This window comes from Mytilus trossulus, chromosome 10 (assembly GCF_036588685.1).
Source record: "Mytilus trossulus isolate FHL-02 chromosome 10, PNRI_Mtr1.1.1.hap1, whole genome shotgun sequence".
Classification (NCBI taxonomy): Eukaryota; Metazoa; Mollusca; class Bivalvia; order Mytilida; family Mytilidae; genus Mytilus; species Mytilus trossulus.
Genome location: NC_086382.1, coordinates 41,114,315 through 41,141,653, shown reverse-complemented (window position 1 = coordinate 41,141,653; position 27,339 = coordinate 41,114,315). Strand labels below are relative to the sequence as shown.

Sequence of the window (27,339 nt, the reverse complement as noted above, 5' to 3'; positions counted from 1 at the left end):
TAATAGCTTATAGAACTGTGATTAACTGCTACATTTGTAGTTATTTCATTGTTTATGTGTATATTTGTTTGCAATAAAAATCATTTTTATAATAGCAAATATAGATCTTTTCTATATATACATGTAGATGGTTTTTACTATTAAATGTCAATGAATAATAATGCTCTTTTCTTCTATTACACAAGATTCTATATATATATACATGTAGAATAAAAATGTAGAATAAAAATATATATATATAGAGAGCAATGAACACACGAATCTGGACAAATTATTTGTGAGTGACAGTTAGAAGAGCTAATGAACAGTTATCCTTATAGACTTAATCACTTAGTTATAGATTTAATGTAGATATGGCCATAATAAGTCCCTCATAGCTTGTATTTTATTGTAATTGTATAATAAAATATCACTTTGACAGGTGCCCCAGGATCATGTTCCTACCCTTTGCTTTTTTTAAGTGTAGGTATGTAACATGTATCTGACAGGTTTGTGACCTACATGTATTTGATGGTCAGTGATGTAACTGATAATACAGGAAGTGTTGTAATACATGTATTTGTACATTAATATCATGTACATGTGCTTACGGAATTTGGGCTCAACTAATCCATTTTACCATGTTAAAATCAACATTTCAAAACGTAACATGGCAGAGATGAATTTTTTTACTTATTATTGAATGCAAGCTTAAGGGAGAAATAATAATTTTAGCAAAGTGGAATGTTGAATTGTCACCATGCATTGGGTCCAAATTATTGTGAAAAGAGAAAAAGCAAAGCTACAACTTTTGACCCTAATAACTTTGACAGAAGTTTATTACACAATTTAGAATATTCTTCTCATCAATCAACCTATGGGTCATCTATTAAAATAATCCAAATCTTTGATTTGAAAGGCTTTCCTTTTATAACAATATTTAAACCCATCTTTTTGGACACCTCAATATTTTACAAATCTGGTTTGTCTTCAAGGTCTTGGTTCTTTCCTCATATATAATGTATATGGATTAGATATAAATTGGTTTCAAGACAAACCCCAGAATTAGTGGAGTTCAATAAAACACATGTGAAATATTTGCCACTGAATTTAAGCAATCAATTATCAAATCTGTTGCATAATATGCATACAATCATCTATAATGTGATATTTGTATTTAATGAATATGGGATAAAAATATGTTCACGTCCAGATGTTACAAAATCCTATTAAAAACCACTTCTAATAAATTTCTTATTAAAATTATGTAATAATGCAAGTTCAGCATATGTTGGATAAATGGACATAAAGTACTAGTAAATCTCAAAAGTTGTTGTTCCCTGTTCATTTTGGTACCACATGTAACTTGACACACATACACATTCTAAACCAATGAAAATTTCAGGTGTTGCTTTTACAAACAACAGTTTTTACGAACCTCATTATGATTTTTTATAAATTTCTTAAAATGTTTTTTTCTAAAGAATATTTCATTGGAATGGGCCATACGGCTTATGGTTATAATTGATAGTGAAGATACCAGAAAAGGTCACTTTACTCATACTCATAAATTAATATTATTAAGCACTGGGGCAGATTTAAGTTGAGCAATACAATACAGACCACTTTTACCATTGTCTTGAATGAACAACAGAAAGCTAAATAGCTGACCCACGACCTAATTAACCGATTAATTAGTAAATCTGATCAAAATTCTTGTGCACAGCTGTGTAAAGTTATAAATTTACACTGTATTTAAATCTTTTATATGATCTTTCCACTTTATGACTTTAAATACTTGTGAAATTTTAAAGCTCTAGGAAAAATGCTGACCATTTGACAATCGTAATGAATATCAGACACTATCGCAGGTTACAGAGCCCTTATTGTTTGTATTTAGATATGGTTAGAATAATAACGGGGTAGATTATCAATTTCAAATATGTGATAATGTGTATATAAAAACAAGACCATTTAAATCGCAAAGTGTTTCTTGACACTAAATGATAGTAAGTCACTGGCCATTAATGAAATGGTTTCTATATTGTTAAAGGCTTCATCAAATGTATTACAGTAACAAATATTGACACAGAAAAACTGGTGATCGAAATATAAATATAAGTCATGTAAGTAGTGGACACTGGTGGGATAGTATGATAATGTCAACTATGTTTGTCAATTGTTTTCACATGTAAATTAAAAATTCATCAAATTAAACAAACAAACATTGAAACAAATTATTCAATATTGTATGGTCAATGCCAAATTCAATTTTCATGGTTTAGTTGAACATTGACAACTGTCCAAAAAGTGATTTCCTCAATGAAGTTGCATTGACAGAGAATTGTTGCCAAAGTTTAAAAGCTTCATTTTGTAAATCAAAGTGATATAAAAAGAGGTTCTGAAATGGAATAATATATCACTTAGTTTGATACAACTTTCTCTTCAAGATCCCAATATAAACAATGAATATATTCCCAAATCAAAGAACAATTTTGAACAAACCCCTAACCATTCAATACCCACCTTTTTCTTTGTCAGTGTCTGCTTTATGATTTGGACTTTTATTACTAGAACTTGTTCCCGATGCTGTCATACTGGCTATGGAGTGTGTATCCTGTATTCCGCCACTGTCACCAGACATTGCCGACATATTATCCAAATGTATAAAATCAGAAAACGGCTTTTTCACAGTGTCAATATTCACAAAATTATCACCGTCTTTGGAGATTTTAATATCGTCATATTTCGGACCATTACCAATTGTTTCAATACTATCTCCTTCCGGTCCAGCTGACAGGACTTTACTATTAACCATATTTTCTGTTTCCATGGAATCCGTTTTGTTGTCTACATCCATTTTTTCTCCATTTTTTGTCAAAAATTGTGTATTAGTTTGTCCATTGTGAAGATCTGAAAAATAAAATTAAACTCATATTATTAATAAAAGGTTTATAAAAAATAAATTATAAATCATAATTAATTAAGGATATATATATATTATAATCAGTTTGCAAAATTAAATGCATATTGATCCCCCTAGAACTTACTTGCCTACATGTACATAACTTTAAATAATGTATACAATAATATTGTATATTTACTTGACACTGATTCAAAGGATCACAAACATTGAGACCAAATATATATGTAAAGTTGTAACAATTGGATCTGGAAAAGTCAGTTAGGGCCATTTTCAAACAACTTTCACAAACATACAATCATGACCAAATATTGATATTTACATTTTTGGAAATGACTTGAATAACAAGCACTTTTCAGTTTCTTGTTATCATGGTTATACACAACAATATTCTGGTTTAATAAACTGGGTGACTTTTGATACAATGCATCAATGTTAATATGCATGATCAATCATTTAAAATTCACCTAAATTCAAATTGGTCTTATAAGGTTACCATAACAATTTATTCTTTTAACATGGATTTCAATAAACTTGTATCTGATGAAAAGTGAATGAAATCAACCATAGGATTACAAGTTAAGGGTGAAGACATTTCCCATGTCAGATGAAAAGCTTATAAACACTTGGATTAAAAGGAGATACAGGATACATTATGTACATGATTTATACTGATACAAACTGACCATACCCCCATCATAACAAGACCTACTTTCAGAATATCTTCTTCTGTGTTTTAATTTCATTTTTGACATCGGTGGAAACAGTTTTATCCCTGTCCAACAACATAGTAGAGCCATGCTACTGAGAAGCTCTAAATAAAGCCTGTTGTTTCACTATAAGTGGCAGAATAATCAGAAGTGATGGCAACCACCATACAGCAGAAGCAGAAGTCTAATGTTACTTATATACTATTCAATTTTCAGTAGTTTCTGATACATGTACATGTATACATTTTGTAAATGCAAATTGCAAAAATTGTTAGAATTTTGATGTAAACAGGTCAGATGCAAAAGTATACAAATATAATTTTCAACATGTGCTTTATTTATATATATATTGTAGGTGTGGCATCCATAATTACTCCCCACTAGGCACCATTACTCAAATTGTAATAGAGACATGCCTGGCAGTATATGTTATATACATTGTATGTTAATTATAATAAGTACTTAAATCTCTTCCTTTCGCCATTTTCAATTGAGACAAAAGACAGCCCCAAGTAAATCAATACATAAAATACTAATCACATCCTTAACCAAGAAATAATGCTTGTTATCCCCTCAATCTGCCATCCAATCAATGCTTTGTAATTATTTGGTGCCTTCAGGTAGAAATAATAAGATGATTATCAGCCTATAATTATAACACCCTATTCCAGGCAATATGAAGTAATAAATTATTATGCTCAATTAGAAATAAGATCAAATATTGAGTAATTACCAGAAGTGATTAATTCAAAACATTTGTCAACAATATCTATTATTTCCTTCCTTTTACAAACACATTTTGCATAACTAATTCAAAGGTTAGACTAAGTATGGAATTGGAATAAAGATTAGAACCATAAGGCACCGACTCCAGTCCATATCATATAAATAATACTTATATTGGAAATAGAAAAAAACCAGACATCATCTTTGATAGTCTTTAGATTTGTGCAAGACAACTGTTGCCTAAAAAAAACAGGCAACCCCTTTATCCCCTATCTAGTCTCACATGACACACACACTTCAGGGCTAAAATGATTTTCGAAAGCTCAATGTTTGTCTTCTCCCTGATTTCTAAACAGAAAAAAATATATGTGAAAAAGAAAATGCATCTAGGTAAAATAGAAGTGTCTGTTAGTTCAACAGAACATTTAAGTGCAAGATAAAAATATAAAGAAAATTGTTTTGAAAAAAGTTACTCTTCAATGGAAATGCATACAAAAATCTGCTCTCATCATGTACCATATTTTGCTAACTTTATGAATCATGATACAAAACAAATTATGCATAAATTATAAATATATCATTGACATTGTTTATATTTATTTTTTTGTACATTTTTCTCTATGCAATAAATGCTTATATATAATTTCAATGTATATGCACTAGATAACTTAGTTTGGATATTGTTTCCAGTTTTATGTCATTTGATTGGCTGATTTTAATATCTATAAATGTATCACTGACTTACAATGACTTACAAAATGTAAATGCAAAAGAAATCAATGGGTTTTTTTTATTACCGGTATATTGAACTATCCGTTTAACACATGATAAACCAGCTTATGTCTTAGTTTTATTTAATTAACAGATGGTTTATAAACATGGTATCTTGCTGTAATATTTTATAGAAATGTTCATGAACTTACTTTAAAAGTTATAAATACACAAGTCATTTTAAAATGGCTACACTAGTTTGTCATTGGATCATAAAGGAACAACACTTGGCTTTTTCTGTCTACTTTACAGACCTCATATTTTTTAAGACTAAGGAAGGCTATACAAAAATAGCAATTGATTCCAAGGGTTCCAATGGAATATGTTAAAAAAAATTGGGAAAGGAAATGGGGAATGTGTCAAAGTGACAACCCAACCATAGAGCAGACAACTGCCGAAGGCCACCAATGGGTCTTCAATGGAGCGAGAAACTCCTGCACCTAGAGGCGTCCTTCAACTGGCCCCTTAAAAATATGTATACTAGTTCAGTGATAATGGACAAACATAAGTATGACAAACAATCTATTGGTTGTACATACCATATTTACTACATACCATCTTGTATCGACCAAATCTCCGTCCATCAATGTACAGTGTTCTGTACAAATAAACATCCATCGAAAAGTAGAAAATTTCATCTTAAAAATCCACCAGAAAAGGAGAGAAATGAGTAAATCACAACCACAATTTAAAATCACGAAAATTTTATCAACAGCTTTACCGGTAAATGAAATCCAGCTAGTCCCGGACACTGATCGAGAGACTTACATAAAACCTGCTACCACTTTGTGACAATATACAATTGATTATATCGTTCGATTTTATGAGAAATACAAGCCAACTGTTGCAATCTTTCTATGTATATGAATAAGTGTTTATTATACTTTTATAAATCTGCTATAATTTGTATAAATTTTTCTGAAAAATAATTATTCAATTGATGATCAAGGGCGTACAACAGAACACGGTGACAATGCTCATCGATCTTCACAATCATCACTAAATAACCTTGTTGCTTAGAATATTCAAAAGACATGACCATGAAACACCTGTTCCAATGGGCCGGCAATGCTCATCGATCTATACATCACCAAATAACCTAGTTGCTAAATATTCAAAAGACCTGGTCATGACACACCTGTTTCAATGCTAACCTCCTGGTAAGTTCTGTGCAAGACCAGTTTAAGCAATAAAAATTGAGGTAATGCAAAGCATATTTTTAAAGGAAAGACCTTTATATAATTATCATGTTTATGTAGTATGTGTTATGTGTTTATTAAAAAAAAATTGCCCAGAATTCATTGATAAAATTCCATACATCCATATCTTCTTTTTATTCATATTTGTAAGATAATGATTACCTTTTGTTTAATAAAGAGGTTAACAGAAATTTTATGCCAAAATTTGTGCTGTTTTAAAAAATCTTTCTGTTTCAGCAAATATCAGACTTGCAACTTTAGCATTGACTGTGCATACATGTGCATGTGTTTGAAGTGTACCAGGTAAGTGGGTATTGTAAATTATATATTTATATATCCAAATGAATTAATTCATATTTTTTTTGTTGAAACTAAATTCAACATGTTCATGGCAAATTGAATGAATTCTGAAATTCTCTACATGACCTTTTACAATAGCATGACTAGAGAAATCGTTTCTTTCCTTCTGTATTCACTAAGATATTGAATGTTTTTCTAAACCAGGTCAAGTTAATAACAACGACTTTAAAAGCACAGTCCTTATAATGGGATAGTTCATAAACCTTATTCATCGAGCCACAATACAAACATGACAAATATAGGTATGAATATGGACTGATTATTCCACATGAATGAGATATGGGAAGATGATCTGGGGGTGTATCATACCAATTACATTATGACAATATAACTACAAATACCTGAATTTAAATTAAGGATATATATCTATCTATGTACATATCTATATGAATGTAAACCAAACCTTGAAATATATATATTTATGTTTATATCATAATTGTGACGTGACCATTTCCAGCTATACAATGTACATGTATGTAGAGAAATCAGCGACAAAGTAAAAATAAAAAGTCTTTTATTATAATTACATGTTTTTGAAAGTGTACAAAAATGTTAGTTTAAGAAATATCATCAGGTTCATAGGTCAACTTAGCTTGTAATAAATTTACTGCTTATGAATTGTAATCAAAGACAAATAGGCTTAATTTCTCGCTACATTGAAGACCTGTTGGTGACCTTCTGCTGTTGTTTTTTCTATGGTCGGGTTGTTGTCTCTTTGACACATTCCCCATTTCCATTCTCAATTTTATTAAGACTCGGAATCAGATGGTACAACTCAGCATTGTAAAGTTCTAAAGCAAAACTTCATTATTCCTCTATCTACATTCATTGACATTCTGGTTGATTCTGAGAACATTGAAAAAATTGTACTATCATTCAAAAGGTGTGTTTTTAGTGGGTATTATACATAAAATTGAGAATGGAAATGGGGAATGTACCAAAGAGACAACAACCCGACCATAGAAAAAACAACAGCAGAAGGTCACCAACAGGTCTTCAATGTAATGAGAAATTCCTGCACTCGGAGGCGTCCTTTATACATGTATTAATTAAACATCAAAGTATTGATAAACAGAAGACACCTTCTGAAATCACTTGCACAATACAAACTCGCCTATATATATAAAGGTTCAGACATGAATATATATATATACATTTTGCTCAATGTGAAGTAATTTAAAATTATTCTTTTAGAGCAGCTTAGTAATATAAGCAACAAAGTAATAAACTATCAAGGTCGTTACAGTATAACACTGACTCCATGGGCAGTACTATAAAATCTGAATGATACATGTACTTTTAAATTAGTGAAAGATTGAGAATTTGAAAACCACAAGTTGAAAAAAAAGAACAGAAAGATATATATATGTTTACAAAGTATGAACATCAACTGATTAAATTTTGTTTGCTTTATGTCCAATTATATAACTAGTCAATTAAGAACATGTACATGTAGTGTTGTACATCTAGTTTCTGAACATACATGTACACTGAGGATAGTGTAGAACTATTTCCATTCTCAGGCAAGTTACAAGAATGTACGTATACAGAGTCAAGTATTATATTTATAAACTGCTACAAAATAGCTACAAAGTCCTTCTTAGGTTTGATTCTGATAAAATAATGAGTGTGAAACTATTGTGACAGTGGTGGTATTGCAATAATGTTCCAATTTTTACAAAAATTAGAACTTTTGGCATCTTTGTGAAATTGTCCCTTTGTATGAGTCTGACTCATGCATAAAATCCTAGAACTTGCTTGTACAAGACATGGAATATATAAGAACATCTGTACTTAAAAACAATCATCACCATCAGGTTATTAGAAAGTACATGTACATATATCATGTATATAAATGTACTGGTAACAATTAAAAGTTTCATTGTAATTAGCCAAGGCTGATTAAAATATCCACCAAAAAATGAAATGAAATTAAAAATACAACATAATTTACCTGATATTTTACACAGAACCATGATTATCAAGTCACGTCCTCCAAGTTATGAAAATCCAATATTATTCCAAAGACAAACAAACACATGCATCTAGTACTAGAAAACCATTCAATTGTAAACATAGAGAGGTGGATACAAACATTACCTGGTGAATAGGATGGGTAAATAATGAGTATCTATTAAACAGGGATACAGGGAAATAGACCATGAATGTTTATTTCTTCAAATTGAGTGAAATGTGACGACAATAATATACCCAGAGGGCAACATTCCAACCTGTACTGCTAGGTACAGCAATAATCATATTCACCAGGTATTCAATGAAGCAAAGATCTGATCATAATAACACAAGACAGTGAAATCCAACCTTATATCAAACTTCTGGATTACTTATCATGTTTATGTCAGATCTTATCATAATATTTTTATAATTGAATATTGAAGCAGATTAACTAGGACAGAAAATTAAATACATGTACCTGGTTGGAATGTTTCTGATATACAATAAATTACAAACAGAAATGTTTCAGTTGAGGAAGACTTGAAGTAAACAAGGGGGGTATGTTATTTTTCTTCTAAAAAACTATTCTGGTCAAGCAGATGACAAAAATAAATATTCTGAATGCTTATTCTCCCAATACCATATAGTGTAAAAAAAAATTGAAAAAAAAATGATTTGATTGATTGCGTTGAAAAATCAATTTATTTGTTTACACTTTTGAGCGGAAAATAAATTAGTACCCCTCTTGAACATGTTGAAGTTAATATGGTGGCCGGGGGTTGGAACCCCCCCTTTTTTTGGACAATCAATGCATTTAAATGGGGACATATAGTTGGAACCCCCTTTGTCTTGGATTGGGACCCCCCCCCCCTCATTTTAAAATGGCTGGATCTGCCACTGCCATGGCTCCATGAGAAACGGACAATAAATGTATCACTTGTTTTCCCAAAAAATGGTTGAAAAGTTTCTATACTGTACATGTAAAGCTTCAATTTTGTGGCAGATACATGTACAAGAGAGAATATAAGTTTAAAGTGTAACACATTGCCTTTCCTTTTCCCTCCCACTGTTACAAACACCACAAATTAATAATTTATCTTAGATCAAGCTACATGCACAAAATGTAATCATGGTAATTGTCTGCAGAAAAGTGTGCAGCACTCATACCAAACCACTCTATATGATCTTGAAAATAAACTGAGTACTTCGTATTACATGTAAATCAAGTACATCTAAGAGAATCTGGTTATTTAACTAATTTAAAACATGTTCCATAAACAAACTTTGTCAAAGATCATCTACAATGTATTTCTGACATGTACATGTATATACATGTATATGAACAATCTACAAATAATTTTAAAACTTTAAACAGTACTCACAGACACCAATACGGCAATAGCATTTAGACTTGGTCACCCTGATGAAGGACAGACTATATTCAAACCTTTAACCAAATGTCAAAATAACCTGACAGCTAACATAACTATCCAACATATAAAACACAAGTCACAAAAATAAAAACATCATGTAGAATCCATTCTGAATAAAGAAAAAATCTCACCTGTATCAAGTAAAAAGTCTCAAAGGTGAAAACTACATGGATATATTACAACCTATTTACTGATTTACCTGAACCTAACCTCTATAAATAACTCAAAATCACTGGTCACCCGCCATAAAAGAAATTGATCATGTTCAACTCTAATTAAAGAGAATTCCATCACTACGAGGTATGAAATAGAAATGACAGTGTTGAATAAGAATTGATAACTGATTATAGATGGGAATAAAAGCCATCTTTAAAATCGTGCTGCGAAGAAACTGATGGTATTGATTTCCAATGCTTAAAACGGATGGATGTATAGATTATGTTTGTTTTCATAAATCATGAAATTTTTGACTTCAATATTTTCAATTTCTTGAAAGTTTAAGGTACTAAGCAAAGTTTCAATCACTTTCAAATCTGGGTTCCCAACCAAGGAGAAAAGGGGGGTTCCAAACATATGTCCCCATTCAAGTGCATAGATCGTCCAAAAGAAACAGAGGTTTCAACTCCGGGAACCGCCACTGGTGTTCTGACAAAAAAAACTATATCAGGAAATTCTAAAGTAATGCATTCTTTCTTTGTTTCAGGAGTAGAAAATTTTGCTAGAAACTCAAAGCAAAAGACTTTGTCAGACCTTGCTTTAGTCAAGCCATACATTTGTATATTTTATCCTGAAAACGAATTAAAGTTAATTTTTATCAAATTTAAAAGTCACATCATATAAAAAGAAGATGTGGTATGATTGCCAATGAGACAAATATCCACAAAAGACCAAAATGACACAAACATTAACAATTATAGGTCACCGTACGGCCTTCAACAATGAGCAAAGCCCATACTGCATATAGTCAGCTATAAAAGGCCCTGATAAGACAATGTAAAACAATTCAAGCGAGAAAACTAACCGCCTTATTTATGTAAAAAAAAAAATGAACGAAAACAAATATGTAACACATAAACAAATGACAACCACTGAATTACAGGCTCCTGACTTGGGACAGGCACATACATAAATAATGTGGCGGGGTTAAACATGTTAGCAAGATCCCAACCCTGCCCTAACCTGGGACAGTGGTATAACAGTACAACATAAGAACGAACTATAAAAATCAGTTGTAAAAGGCTTAACTCATCAGATAGACAAAAAATAAAAGTGGACGTGGCCGGGTACTTATACATCCCGACACAAAAAGACGCAATGAACAGATCTGAGAGTACTCGCTGTTATCTGACAGCTAGTTCAAAGCCGTTAACAATAAAAAAATCATGCCTCTAAGACTAAGCAATCAATTTGTACACAACCAACATACAATGGATTTAGTGTAAAGACGTCATAAACAGCCAGAGAAAAACATGACCTTGTGCAATGCCAAGTTACAGGTATCGTCATGTTTTGTTACAGACAATTCAAAAAATTTTGTATTTCAGGCACCCTTAAGGTAGCACAATACAAAGATTTTATAACTCCAACTCCCAAGTTTTAAAATGCTGTAACTTTCTTAATAATGCTTGAAAATTTATAAAAGTGGTAGTTTTGGATAGCTAACAGATTACTCTTTCAAATTAATGCAATGTTAGTATTATGCAACAATTATGTAACCAATTATAATGTTAACTGTGTCTAAAATATTTTTCACCAAATTTCCACTTTCAAATGAAATTAGTTTCTGCATAGGTATCCCTAGAGGATTGATTTTATTATATGTTGTTCATATGACCATTATCTATAAAAGGGTGTCTCAGATTTCAGATAGAATGTATAGAACAAATTTTACACCTAATTAAACATTATCTTCTTTTATGTGGTTAGGATGTTTACACTAATTAGAGATTTATGAGAGAATGAAACACCATAGAGACAATCTGAGACACCCTTTAGAAGCCCACGATGTGTTGATTAAGATTTCGTTAAAATTTTCTGTATAGTTAAAGAGATAATAGAGCTAAATTCATTCGAGTGAACTTACCCACATTTTGCCGCTAATTACATAATAATTGATTTCATAATGGTTGCATAATAAAAATATTGCATTCATTTAAAAGATTAATCTTTTATCTATCTATATATACCTCTTTTATTATTTTCTATGCATTCATTAGAAAGTTACAGCATTTCAAAGGTTAGTGATTGGAAGTAAAACAATCTTTGTATTGTGCTACCTTAAGGTGGTACCTAACACTACAGGGAGATAACTCTGTAAAATCAGCTAAACGTTTTAATTACGTTGTGTTGTTAAGGGAATATTAAGCTTCTCAATGATCAAAATAAGTGTTTGTCAAACTGCTATATAACCAGTGTAATTTTTCTGATAAAACGGTTGGTTCAAAATTTTTGAAATTTCTATATTTTTGTTAAAGGGTCAAAGTAAATACTTTGTCAAAATTTTATGAAAATTAAACGAGCCAAATTAATTTTAGTGAAAGTGTTGGGTACCACCTTAAACACTGGGTTAACTACTGATTGCTTTTAATTTAAACCTCTCTAAAACTTGTTAAAATACCCTCTTTAAATCTTTGTAAACAGAGGCATATCAATTAAACATGATACAGCAAGATTGGTTCTGATGATTATAGCTTACAAGTTACAGTAGTAGATCTTTTTTAATCTGCAACAGTATAAAATATTAAAATGATCATGAAGATACACATGCCCAACATTTGATCTTAATAATTGACCTTTCTTATACAAAACATTTTTGTACATGTACCATTTCTGCAAATTTCAATACTAACTCAAATTCAGTTTGAAGGGTTTGAAATATTTGATGGAAATTAAAAAGTTAAGTTAACCATGTCAAGATGATACAGAATAGTATAATACATTGACCATGATTAAAGAAGACATTTGCTGAGCTGATTATGTTTTACTTTTTAAATTAATTTGTTAATCATTTGTTCTTTTAACATTTGTTTCAAGTCATATGAAACCTCAAACTAAAAAAAATGATGCATATATATGTTTTTTATAACTAAATGGATAGCTTACATTATAAAACTTATGTACATATACTTTTTTCTGAAGAAAATTCTTTAATTTTTGTCCACAGTCTTACCCCTGAAATTCACCCCCCCCCCCCCTCAGGACAACTTGAATGAGCTTGTAAATATGTTCAAGGGATTAAAGGACATAAAAATGGACCTTTCAAATTAGAATAAAGAACTGTGATGACTTGCCTTATCACATACATGTACATGTATCAATTATATAGAGTTCTGTTTTGTCTTCAAATTCATATCTGAGTGTGCACAATCACTGCCTATTCATAACTTACTAATTTCTGCCCAAGTCCTCAAGTTGATCAGTCTTTTCTCTTACTGCTTAATGCCACATGCTTAGCAGAGAAGCCATTGGATTTATAATTTCATTTATTTTCATAATGCATGAGCAATCTGTCAAGAATTCACATTATCTGTAGATTCACCCACACTAAGTCTGTTCACACTCTTTTTATTTGACTTGGTCTTGTATTTAATAATTTTGTAAACGAGTTTTGGTACATTTGTAAGTGTATTGCTATAAATAATTTTTTCTTCATTGTTTCAAACATGCAATATAAAGTGAGATTCTGAATTTGGGGGTTGAATAACTCTTAATTATGTTTAGTAAAATTGAGAATGGAAATGGGGAATGTGTCAAAGAGACAACAACCCGACCAAAATAAAAAAACACAACAGCAGAAGGTCACCAACAGGTCTTCAATGTAGCGAGAAATTCCCGCACCTGGAGGCGTCCTTCAGCTGGCCCCTAAACAAATATATACTAGTTCAGTGATAATGAACGCCATACTAATTTCCAAATTGTACACAAGAAACTAAAATTTAAATAATACAAGACTAACAAAGGCCAGAGGCTCCTGACTTGGGACAGGCGCAAAAATGCGGCGGGGTTAAACATGTTTGTGAGATCTCAACCCTCCCCCTATACCTCTAACCAGTGTAGAAAAGTAAAAGCATAACAATACGCACATTAAAAGTCAGTTCAAGAGAAGTCCGAGTCTGATGTCAGAAGATGTAACCAAAGAAAATAAACAAAATGACAATAATACATAAATAACAACAGACTACTAGCAGTTAACTGACATGCCAGCTCCAGACTTCAATTAAACTGACTGAAAGATTATGATTTCATCATATGAACATCAGGCACAATCCTTCCCGTAAGGGGTTTAGTATCATACCATCATAACATATATGAGAAGAACATAACCCGTGTCATGCCAACAACTGTTTTTAGAATAAATGTGTTTAGTTCCGACGCAAAGACCTCATCAGTGACTCAATATTAACGCCAAAATATGCAATCTTTAATGACTTAACAACAGTATCGTAATTATATCCCTTCTTAATAAGTCTATTCAAAGGTTTTGTAAGTTTATGAGGTGAATACTGACACCTTTGTGCTTTATAAAGAATATTTCCATAAAAAATTGGATGTGAAATACCTGAACGTATAAAAAGTCTGCATGTTGAGCTATATTTACGAATGATGTCTTTATACCGATGATAAAATTTAGTAAATGTTTTGACTAGTTTGTGATATCGAAAACCCTGGTGTAATAATTTTTCAGTAATACATAAATTTCTCTCGTTAAAATCTAAGACATTGTTACATACACGAGCGAATCGTACAAGTTGAGATATATAAACACCGTAAGATGGTGACAAGGGAACGTCACCATCTAAAAACGGATAATTAACGATAGGAAATGAAAAATCATCCCTTTTATCATAAATTTTAGTATTCAGCTTTCCGTTAGTGATATAGATATCAAGATCGAGGAAAGGGCAGTGGTCGTTGTTAGTATTAGCTTTATTTAAAGTGAGTTCACCAGGATAAATTTCATTAATATACATACTGAAGTCGTCATTATTGAGAGCCAAAATATCATCCAAATATCTAAAAGTATTATTAAATTTGTTTATCAGATGTTGTTTTGATGGGTCTTTGCTTATTTTTGTCATAAATTGTAAATAGTGTATTGCTACAAATATATTTCTTTTAATATTGGGCACGAACGGACATGACCGACCTGATAGCAGTGATTCCAATTGTTTCAACAATCTTCAGGAGCTTTATCCAGAGAAATTATATACTTTGTTCAAATAATAAACATTATGCAAGTAATATTCAGGCTGAATCAACACTGTGCAGCAAACAGGAGGGTGGTAATGGGGGTATGTACCTTCAAGACGAATTATGGTATAAAAAAGGCCAAATGACGTTAACAGTATTTTTTTAGCATGAAGATAAATGTACACTTTCTTTTAGACAATGCAAATAGCACTTGATTTGAACAAATTGCGTTAATTTTTTTCTACGAAAATGATGGTACCAAATATAACTTGAGACCTTGGACGAATCAAGATATTAAGGATAATTTAACGAATAACGGTAAAGCTTTAACCAATTTGACGCTTATAGTAGCTGAAAATAACGGTTTGACGCCTGACGGTAAAGGGCATTATAACCCTTAAACGTGTACAGGTACAAAGAACAAACATGGACAATGATATTGTCATAGGGAGAATTACTCGGATTCTGGCCTAGGCATTGTACTGATGATTTTTCCAAGCCTAAAGTAATTTGACACGTCTGGGCTGATGTTCCTGTCAGAAAGCGTGAATACTGTTTTTTCAAGTTTTTATAAAATATTAGTCTTTAGTTTTGTTTAGGAATAGCCTACAAATGATACAATGTAACTTCAGTTTGGAAAAAAATGTATTTTAAAGTGTAATTCTATTTTTTTTCTAGCATATATCAAGTTGACAAGTACATTTCAGAGTCGTCCGAGAATAATAGCATAAATGTGTTGAACTCAGTTCCTCCTGGTGTCAGATTACTTATTATTTACCAAGTATGGTCACGAGTCAAGAATATTTTTCCATTGCGATTCAATGACAGACGATGAATCCTGCGGAAAAAAATAGTCTGGTAAAATTCCATATGAAATATGGACACATTTGATGGAACCTATACATAATCAAATGTTCATTTAATCTCGGTGGGCTTGTATAGTGTCTTACAAAGGAGTTTTTACGGTTTATTTTTGTTTACCTGGCTGATTGTCGGTTTCCGACTCAGCAATCTCCGCCATTTTATTCGGTGACGTCACCAGACTTGCGCAAGTTAGTCATGAATGAATTACCTCCCGTTTGATACACAAAAAAAATAATGAGAAAATTCCAGAAAATATCTGTCAATCCAAAACATTCACAAAATGAAAAAAAGGGATTAAACAGCAACTGATTCAAAAAAGAAATTCAAGTCTGCTTTTTTTTTAAAGTTTTTTTTTATTTTAGAGTTAAAAAAACCCATTTATTATAATTATTCGGACCACCCTCAACTGGAATCTCACTGCTGATATGCAAGGATGTGATATATAGAGAATAATACATGGCAAAATCCGTATCATATGTCGTATCATCCCGAGACATCAATATCAGCCCGAGGGATGATATTGATCGAGGGTGATACGGCATGTGATACGGATTTTGCCATGTATTATACGCTTTATCATATATTTCAACAGAAGAGTATTATAGTATATGAACTGTTTTCTGATCCATAGCACTGGGTTACCTTCAGTTCTGCTTTTGTCTTGTTTCAAAGCTTTAAAATAACTGCTCAATTATTTATACGAAGCACCTAGGTTACCTTACAATCTGTTATTTTGAAAATATTTTGTTTATTATTGTATATATTTAAAGTGTTTTGTATTTTTTTGAGTGTGCCATAAAATATGTTGTAAAAACTTGATGTTCGTGACGTCACATACAATATGAAAACTTGATGTACGTGACGTTAAATACCAAACAATGACGTCATTCCAAAAAATTACCTATTTTTAGAAAAAAAAATCTTTAGCAAAAACAACCCCTAAAAAACTGACTTTAGTAAAAAAAAAAAAAAAAAAAAAAAAAAGGTATGCGATACGGGTTTTACCATGCGATACGGGGTATGCGATACGGGTTTAGCCATGCGATACGGGGTATGCGATACAGGGTAGGTGATACAGACTGGAAAAAAGAACCTTTATTAGATATACAAAATAGCTGTATTTTGTACTAAATATATGATAAATTCTAATATGATTCACCATTCCAAAATTCACGTATATATATATATTTATCATATATTTAGTACAAAATACAGCTATTTTGTATATCTAATAAAGGTTCTTTTTTCCAGTCTGTATCACCTACCCTGTATCGCATACCCCGTATCGCATGGCTAAACCCGTATCGCATGGCTAAACCCGTATCGCATACCCCGTATCGCATGGTAAAACCCGTATCGCATACCTTTTTTTTTTTTTTTTTTTTTTTTTTACTAAAGTCAGTTTTTTAGGGGTTGTTTTTGCTAAAGATTTTTTTTTCTAAAAATAGGTAATTTTTTGGAATGACGTCATTGTTTGGTATTTAACGTCACGTACATCAAGTTTTCATATTGTATGTGACGTCACGAACATCAAGTTTTTACAACATATTTTTTGGCACACTCAAAAAAATACAAAACACTTTAAATATATACAATAATAAACAAAATATTTTCAAAATAACAGATTGTAAGGTAACCTAGGTGCTTCGTATAAATAATTGAGCAGTTATTTTAAAGCTTTGAAACAAGACAAAAGCAGAACTGAAGGTAACCCAGTGCTATGGATCAGAAAACAGTTCATATACTATAATACTCTTCTGTTGAAATATATGATAAAGCGTATAATACATGGCAAAATCCGTATCACATGCCGTATCACCCTCGATCAATATCATCCCTCGGGCCTAAAGGCCCTCGGGCTGATATTGATGTCTCGGGATGATACGACATATGATACGGATTTTGCCATGTATTATTCTCTATATATCAGAAGCACATGCATCATAAGAAATATTCTCTTAATTTATTTTGTCCGAGTTTGACTCAATTGTAGCACTTAGGCAGCAACCATTTGATTTTCTGAGGAGGGGGGCAAACTTTAAAAAAAAACAATCTATTTTTTGGCGACAAGTCGAAAACAATTTTTGTCTTTAAATTTTAGCACTACATGAAGTGGCACCTGAGGATGAAACAAACATTTTTTTTCAGGATCAAAAACAATTCACGGTCAGTCTATTTTAGTACTATTAAAAGTTATATTACTGTAGAGACACATTTATCTCTGGTTCTATTACTCATATTAGAGACTAGTGTCAAGCTATCCAGCAATATAATATTCTCATCCTGCAATTCTCTTTATAAAAAGCTATCCTGCAATTCGTCATCCTGCAATTGCGTTTGGAAAACTGCTTGAGCGACGACTTTTCTTTTTCCGAGTTTAAAACCATAGTTTCTGACTTTTTTGTCCGAAACAAGATTTATATAGAAAATCAAAGATTTTTATATCCCATTAATAAAATGCTAAATTAATTTGGCGTATGTCTAACTCATATTTACTATAATTTAAAAAATACCAACCCCAAAGAATTCGAAATAAAGCCAAATTCGATCAAATACACATAGTGCTAGAACAAGACGGCAAAGAATTTCTGGGGTAAGCATTCTTAAAGGCCGAAAAATTCGTCCGTAACACGGAAAAATGGTCAAATTCGATAAAAAAAAAATTGCATTGGGACCACACATTTTCAAACCCTGTGTCTCGGTAGTTCTTTATGGCTCGGGATTATAGACACTGTCATAATGAATAGCTATTGGATAGTTCTACAACGTTAGGGTAAGGAATTTCTAGGGTAAGCATTCCTAAAAGTCGAAAATGTCGTGCGAAACACGGAAAAATGGTTAAATTTAATAATAATATAAGCATTGGGGTCACCCACTTGTTCAAACTCATTACCTCGGCAGTTTTGTATGGCTAGGGATTATAAACTCTGCTCTAATAAATGACTATTGGATATTACTACAATGAGACGACAAAGAATTTCTTGGGTAAGCGTTCCTACAGGTCGAAAATATCGTCCGAAACAAGAAAATAAAGCAAGATTGGATAGATGCGTTTAAAGCCAGATTGAATAGATGCGTTTAACATAGTGACTATGCAAACGTTGAATTTTTTAGTGAGAGGCTTCATCTATATATAAAAGGGATAGATATGAAGTGAAGAGATAATACTAAAGCTTCGTTTATTTATTTCTGAAAAAATTCAGTATAAAGTTGGCCTCATGTAATAAAGGAACTCGTTGGAAAAAAGAGGAGCACAGTAAGGATCCATGCGAATGCCGATTGTTTGTTGAAAACACATGTAATGAATATTTCATATCAAGAAATAAAGCATCGTGAAAATGTCATGCAGCTCTAGTATAGAGAATCTTTTGTTTGAATTAGATTGTTTTTTTTTGTCCCTACTTTAGACAAGATGGAACAGTGACTAAAATATTTCCCCCATTACCTTTATGCAACTTTCATAATCGAGAGACAGATTTTGAATTCCCTTTATTGGACTGTAAATTATCAAATGCCAGTAGCCCAGTAGCTCTATCCATGTTTTCTTGCAGAATTTTTGAAGGGTCATATGACCAGCATTTAAGGTAGCACAATACAAAGATTTTATACCTCCATTTCCCCAGTTTTAAAATGCTGCAACTTTCTTTATAATGATTGAAAATTTATAAAAGTGGTATTTATGGATAGCTAAAAGATAACTCATTCAAATTAATGCAATGTTAGTCATTACACAATACTTATGTAATCAATTATAATGTTAACTATGTCTACAAAATTTTACAAGAAATTTCCTCTTTCTATTGAAATCAGCTTCGACTACTCTGACAAATAAAGACACATGAAAAATACATCGAAAATACAGATTTTAAACCACAAACGATAAAATTGATGTACTAGTACATAATTTAGTAAAATATTTCGCGGAGAACTTGGAGAACCCAGCAAATGGACACTTATGCAGTTTCTGATCCAATACAGTTGTAGAAGATCAAATTCTTCATCCTTTGTTCAAGTTTCAACGGAGTATGTTACAGACCTATGATTATTTAGGATTTCCTCCTTGGTAAGTGCCGTGAGAGTATACATTTGTATATTGATTTGCCAAGTGAATTGTCAAATTATAATACCTTTATCAAGCAGTTAATTTACACACAAAACAATTTTGTTTTGGGTTTATCTGCATGCCGAGACAACAACATTTTTGTTATGGAGTTAAATCATGAGCTTAGCAACTAGTGATATTGTTGGCTTTTTTCAAAACTACCTGTACCCTTTTTTATTGGGAAAATATGCGTCGTTTTTATCAAATTGGGAAATTAATAATAAACCATGAATTTGACTGGTACTTCAATTTGCAGACCCCCGTTCAAGAGGTAAACACTCATTTGAAATAAGACCCCTTATTGTCAGTATTGATACGTATAGACACTCAAATCTGCACATATAGTCATTTTATGCATGAAAAATGTTTAAATTAGTGTTTTTAAGTTTGTATTCATTCACAATTACTACTGAAACTGCACTGTTTGGGAAAAAAAATGTCCTTTTGGTAATAATTTTAAGCCATTTTTAGCTCACCTGGCCCGAGGGCCAAGTGAGCTTTTCCCATCACTTTGCGTCCTTCGTCCGTCGTCCGTCGTCCGTCGTCGTCCGTCGTCGTTAACTTTTACAAAAATCTTCTCCTCTGAAACTACTGGGCCAAATTTAACCAAACTTGGCCACAATCATCATTGCGGCATCTTGTTTAAAAATGTGTCCGATGACCCGGTCAACCAACCAAAATGGCCGCCACGGCTAAAAAAAACCATAGGGGTAAAATGCAGTTTTTGGCATATAACTCAAAAACCAAAGCATTTAGAGCAAATCTGACATCAAAGTAAAATTGTTCATCAGGTCAAGATCTATCTGCCCTGAAATTTTCAGATGAATCGGACAACCAGTTGTATGGTTGCTGCCCCTGAAATGGTAATTTTAAGGTAATTTTGCTGTTTTTGGTTATTATCTTGAATATTAACATAGATAGAGATAAACTGAAAACAGCAGTAATGTTCAGCAAAGTAAGATTTACAAATAAGTCAACATGACCGAAATGGTCAGTTGACCCCTTTAGGAGTGATTGCCCTTTATAGTCAATTTTTAACCATTTTTCGTAAATCTTAGTAATCTTTTACAAAAAATCTTCTCCTCTGAAACTACAAAGCCAAATTAATCCAAACTTGGCCACACTCATGTTTTGGGTATTTAGCTTAAAAAATGTGTCCGATGACACGGCCATCCAACCAAAAGGTCGCCATGGCTAAAAATAGAACATAGGGATCAGATGCAGTTTTTGGCTAATAACTCAGAAAACAAAGCATTTAGAGAAAATCTGACTGGGATTATTTGTTAATCAGGGTAAGATCTATCTGCCCTGAAATTTGCAGATGAATTGGACAACCCGTTGTTTGGTTGCTGCCCCTAAATTGGTAATTTTAAGGAAAACACTTTACACTAAATCGCTCCCTTTTCCAGGAAAGGCTGCAACAAATATAGTCCTTAGTGTTGACAGTGGGTTACTTGCCATTAATTTTATACCCCTTCAAAATTTATTTCTCTATGTTTAATGCCTCAAATTGCAAGTAGGGGGGGGGGGGGATTACACTGTAAACAAATTTGGGTTCGAGAATTTTAAATGAAAGTAGTGATTTGGTCCACCTGAAAAAGGTTTTAAATTAGCACTTCGGAAGCTGTCAAAAGATTTCAAGACGCCCTAAACATAAAATTGTCCGTATTTTGAGTTAGAAGCGATGAAGTTTTCTATAATTTTGATATAATTTGTCCCCAAAGTAGAACAACACACTGTAAAAATTTCTTTGAGAAAGCGCAGGTGAGATTTTTTTTATTTTCATTTATGTTCTAAAAGAAATGCACTACGAAATAATTGTGGTCTCGGAACAGGTATTGCAGATAAACCTATAATCTTAGGGATTCGACAGAGACACTGACTCGGCACTGAGTGTAAACAAGTATGATACAAATTCAAGCGAATTTACTACTAGTATGTTTGAAAATATCTTTGAATTAATTTTGAAAACGCGTGAAACTGTAACTAGTAATTGACTTTCGAATATAGGAGGTTTAAAGCAATTGATTGAATGTTGAAAATATTAAATCGAATGTTGTGAAACAAACTGATTACTAGTATTTAAAATCTAATGATTGATGAAATTGAATGTTAGATTTTTTTTTTATCAATGATACATTTTTTCCAACATTCAACACACTTATCAATTGCTTCAAACATGCATTCATCAATACGGCATTTGTCATTTTGTTATTCCTTATGAGTTCTTGATTTGAAATAAATCAGAACTAGCCACTTAAGACGAATCACACATTGAACTGTAGCCTCCATTAAAGCCGTTTTAGTAACAAATAAGGTTTGTAAATTCTAGTACCATCCGATCCAATGGAATTTTGTTACTGTAATAATAGCTTTTACTTCAAAAACAAAAACCCCACTTTGAACAAGTCAGTGGAAAAATAATCAGAATACAGGACCAGGTTGATATTAAAAAGTAAATACACCACAAAAACTCCAAGGAAAATTCAAAAAGGAAAGTCCCATTATCAAATGGCAAAATGAAAAGCCCAAACACATCAAACGAATGGATAACAACTGTCGTAACCCTGACTTTGTACAGGCATTTTCCTATGTAGAAAATGGTGGAATAAATCTGGCGCAAAAGTATGAATTATTCTAAATGATAAGGATTTTCTTATCTCAGGCAGAAAACCCTAGCCGTATTTGGCAAACTATTTCGGAACTTTTGGTCCTCAATGCTCTTCAACTTTGTACTTGTTTTGGCTTTCGAATTATTCTCATCTGAGCGTCACTGGTTATTCTTGTCTGGACGAAACGCGCTTCTGGAGTTTTAAATTTTAAACCTGGTACATTTTTTTTATCTATTATTCGTGTGTTTCTCTATCCTATATATGTTGACCCATTTATTTGTATTTTGTAGTCCTGTGATGTAATTTTGTCATTTTAATGTTACAGTCGAACTCATTGTGTCGAAAACTCGGACGAGTCGAAGTAATTTCTCGGTCCTTGTAAAATTCCCGTTAGTTCAATGCATAATTACCTCTGATGAGTCGAAACTCGGTTGATTCGAATACTCGCTTTAGTCGAGTAAATTTTATAGTCCCGTAGAAGTAAAATTAATGTAAATTGACCCCGACGTCTCGAACTTCCAAAGTAAGAATTTTCGAAAGATGCGGACCTAATGATAAAAATTTAAGTCGGATGTATTTCGACTGTAGCTTAGGGTCCTGTCATTAAAGGTTGGTGTTTCCATCATTTTGCATATGTGGCAACCTTTTACGGAAGCCCATAAGGGACCTACAAAAAAATAAAAATATTTCGTTATCTCGATATAATTATATCGTTATCTCGATATTTAAATCGTTATATCGATATATTTATTTCGTTATCTCGATATAATTTCATCGTTATCTCGATATATTTATTTCGTTATCTCGTTATCTCGATATTTAAATCGTTATTTCGATATATTTACTTCGTTGTCTCGAAATAATTACATATAATTGCAATTTTTGTCTCGCCTGCAACGAAAGTTGCAGTATGCGAGACATAGGTATTACTATCAGGTGGCGTAAACTATTTGTTTAAAGCTTTATATTTCAGAAGCCAGAAATATCTTGTATGCATATACCTTATGTTACGAAGTTTCCGTCTGTCATATGTCCTTTGACAAAAATTGCAATTATATGTAATTATATCGAGATAACGAAATAAATATATCGATATAACGATTTAAATATCGAGAAAACGAAATAACGAAATAAATATATCGAGATAACGATATAATTATATCGAGATAACGAAATAAATAATTATCGAGATAACGATATAAATATATCGAGATAACGATTTAATTATATCGAAATAACGATTTAATTATATCGAAATAACGATATATATATTGAGATAACGAAATATTTTATTTTTTTGTAGGTCCCTTATGGGCTTCCGTAACCTTTTGTTTTAGTCTTTAGACGTACTAAACTTTTAAAAGTTTTTCAAGTTACACGAATCTATTTATTTGAAATTGAACCTGACAATAGCCTTTTCCCGCATCCTATACTGATGAATTCGGATATCAACACTGTAATATATATGTACCGCTGGAGTACAACAAGCTTAGCCTTTAATCATTTTGAATATCAAGGAAAATGGATGAATTTTAAAGCAAGACTGTTTACTAAAGCTAGGCATTCCTTTTAGAGGAAAGCAATAGGTACTGAGAAGATATTTAACATTTTAAAGGATAGGGCAATAGCTTATGTTTTTGGAATTTTGGATCCTCAATGCTCTTCAACTTTGTACTGGTTTGGCTTTATAGATATTTTGACATGAGCGTCACTGTTGAGTCTTATGTAGACGAAACGCGCGACTGGCGTACTAAATTATAATCCTGGTACCTTTGATAACTATTACACCACTGGGTCGATGCCACTGCTGGTGGACGTTTCGTCCCCAAGGGTATCACCAGCCCAGTAGTCAACACTTCGGTGTTGACATGAATATCAATTATGTGGTCATTTTTATAAATCTCCTGTTTACAAAACTTTTGAATTTTTGGAAAAACTAAGGATTTTTTTTTTATCCCAAGCAAAGATTACATTAGCAATATATGGCACAACTTTTTGGAATTTTGGATCCTCAATGCTCTTCAACTTTGTACTTGTTTGGCTTTATAAATATTTTGACCTGAACGTCATTGATGAGTCTTATGTACTAACAGTAGACGAAACGCGCGACTGGAGTACTAAATTATAATCCTTAAACTTTTGATAACTATTACACCACTGGGTCGATGCCACTACTGGTGGACGTTTCGTCTCCGAGGGTATCACCAGCCCAGTAGTCGAAACTTCGGTGTTGACATGAATATCAATAATGTGGTCATTTTTATAAATTTCCTGTTTATAAAACTTCTGAATTTTTGGAAAAACTAAGATTTTTTTTTTTTTTATCTCAGGCATAGATTACCTTAGCAAATTTTTGCACAACTTTTTGGAATTTTGGATCCTCAATGCTCTTCAACTTTGTACTTGTTTGGCTTTATAAATATTTTGACATGAGCGTCATTGATGAGTCTAATGTAGACGAAACGCGCGACTGGAGTACTAAATTATAATCCTGGTACCTTTGATAACTATTTACACCACTGGGTAGATTCCACTGCTGGTGGACGTTTCGTCTCCGAGGGTATCACCAGCCGAGTAGTCGACACTTCTGGGTTGACATGAATATCAATAATGTGGTCATTTTTATAAATTTCCTGTTTATAAAACTTCTGAATTTTTGGAAAAACTAAGGATTTTTTTTTATCCCAGGCATAGATTACCTTAGCAATATTTGGCACAACTTTTTTGAATTTTGGATCCTCAATGCTCTTCAACTTTGTACTTGTTTGGCTTTATAAATATTTTGACCTGAACGTCATTGATGAGTCTTATGTACCAACAGTAGACGAAACGCGCGACTGGAGTACTAAATTATAATCCTTAAACTTTGATAACTATTTACACCACTGGGTCGATGCCACTGCTGGTGGACGTTTCGTCTCCGAGGGTATCACCAGCCCAGTAGTCGACACTTCTGGGTTGACATGAATATCAATAATGTGGTCATTTTTATAAATTTCCTGTTTATAAAACTTCTGATTTTTCGAAAAAAACTAAGGATTTTCTTATTCCAGGCATAGATTACCTTAGCCATATTTGGCACAACAGTTTGGAATTTGTTTGTTTTAGTCTTTAAACATACTAAACTTTTTAAAGTTATTCAAGTTTCATTTCAAACTTACCGTCCACACCTTATAATGTAGAATATCTATTTTAAAAAGAAAAATGTGTTACCTATGTCAAAAATTGCAAAATTTAGGAAAATGAATAGAGCAGTCCCTGTTCGAATGCGACATTCTCTAACTTAGTAGACATGTCTTTGACAAGCAATACTGTCAGTGTCATTAACGATGCCATGCACAAAAATGACAAAAATTAAAAACAGAGTACTGTCCCTGCTAAACTGAAGCGTGTCGGTTTCAGCTCGAGAGATCCCAGTGAAGACATTTTTTTTTCAGTTATTAAATTTGAGGTACATAGTCTACAAAATGAAACAAAAGTTGAAAATCGGATGCTCGTCTTGGCGTATACTCAACCCTCATAATGAAATTTCCACTCTTATTAAAATTAAAATCTTGCTTTCTAACGGATCTATTTATGTACCGGACCGGCAACTTTATTTATTTAATAAGAAAATCTACAGTGACGTTACATGCATGTTATCTGCTTGGAGACACCGGTCGAAAAGAAAGAAATAAGCGTCTTAGCTTTCTACACACAAAATAAGCTTGGCGCCATGAAATAGCAAAAACGGATAAAAGTAGCGTTAAAGAGTAAAAATGAATACGCCAATCATTGTATATCTTTATAGACGTTTCCCACACAGATTATATAGCTAGTTTTGTTAGACACGAATCTATTTATTTGAAATTGAATCTGACAAAAGCTTTTTTCCCGCATCCTATACTGATGAATTCGGACAACACTGGCATATATGTGCCGCTGGACATGAAAAAGCTTAGCCTTGAATCATTTTGAATAACAAGGAAAATTGATGAATTTTAAAGCAGGACTGTTTACAAAAGTTAGGCGGCTATTTTAGCGGAAAGCAATAGATAGGTACTGAGAAGATATTTAACATATTGAAGGATAGGGCAGTACATGTATATTTATTATTGCCATAAAAGCGAGAGGTTTGGCATGCCACCAAACCAGGTTCAACCCACCATTTGTCTTGTTCCAAGTCAGGAAAATGGCATTTGTTATATTATAGTTTTCTGTGTGTATTTGATGTGTTTCCCTCAGTGTTAGTTGGGAACTCGCATTTTTTTTTCTTTATCAATCGATCTATGACTTTCAAACATCGGTATACTACTGTTGCTCTTTTATAACCTCTTACTTGTACGACAATCGCATCATGGTTCAATTATATTGAAGAGGATGTGCGAAGAAAACTAACAGCCAAAATAGTTAATAAAAATGTCAAAAATATCAAAATTAATAAGTGTCAATTGCAAAACTGACAATATTCTTCACATATGTAATTCAATCATTGCAAAAAACACGGAAAATAATGTTAATTACAATTTTTGTAA

At 32.2% G+C, this 27,339-nt stretch overlaps 1 protein-coding gene across 13 annotated transcripts in view; it reads right to left on the bottom strand.

Annotated features, from left to right (window-relative positions):
• The window catches only part of LOC134687354 (MAP7 domain-containing protein 2-like), a 50,874-nt gene extending 34,558 nt beyond the window's left edge, over window positions 1–16,316 (bottom strand). For 4 of the 13 annotated variants that reach the window (XM_063547584.1, XM_063547583.1, XM_063547586.1 and 1 more), the window contains exons 1-2: window positions 3,615–3,883; window positions 2,506–2,892 (exon numbers count right to left, since the gene is read on the bottom strand). In XM_063547584.1, coding sequence (XP_063403654.1) covers window positions 2,506–2,892; window positions 3,615–3,702 — 475 coding nt within the window. In that variant the 5' untranslated portion in view covers window positions 3,703–3,883. Of the gene's footprint in view, window positions 1–2,505; window positions 2,893–3,614; window positions 3,885–8,622; window positions 8,744–16,228 lie in introns of those variants that run through there. The other 9 variants (XM_063547585.1, XM_063547587.1, XM_063547588.1 and 6 more) reach the window with 5 other exon arrangements.
• Between the last annotated feature and the right edge of the window lie 11,023 nt (window positions 16,317–27,339).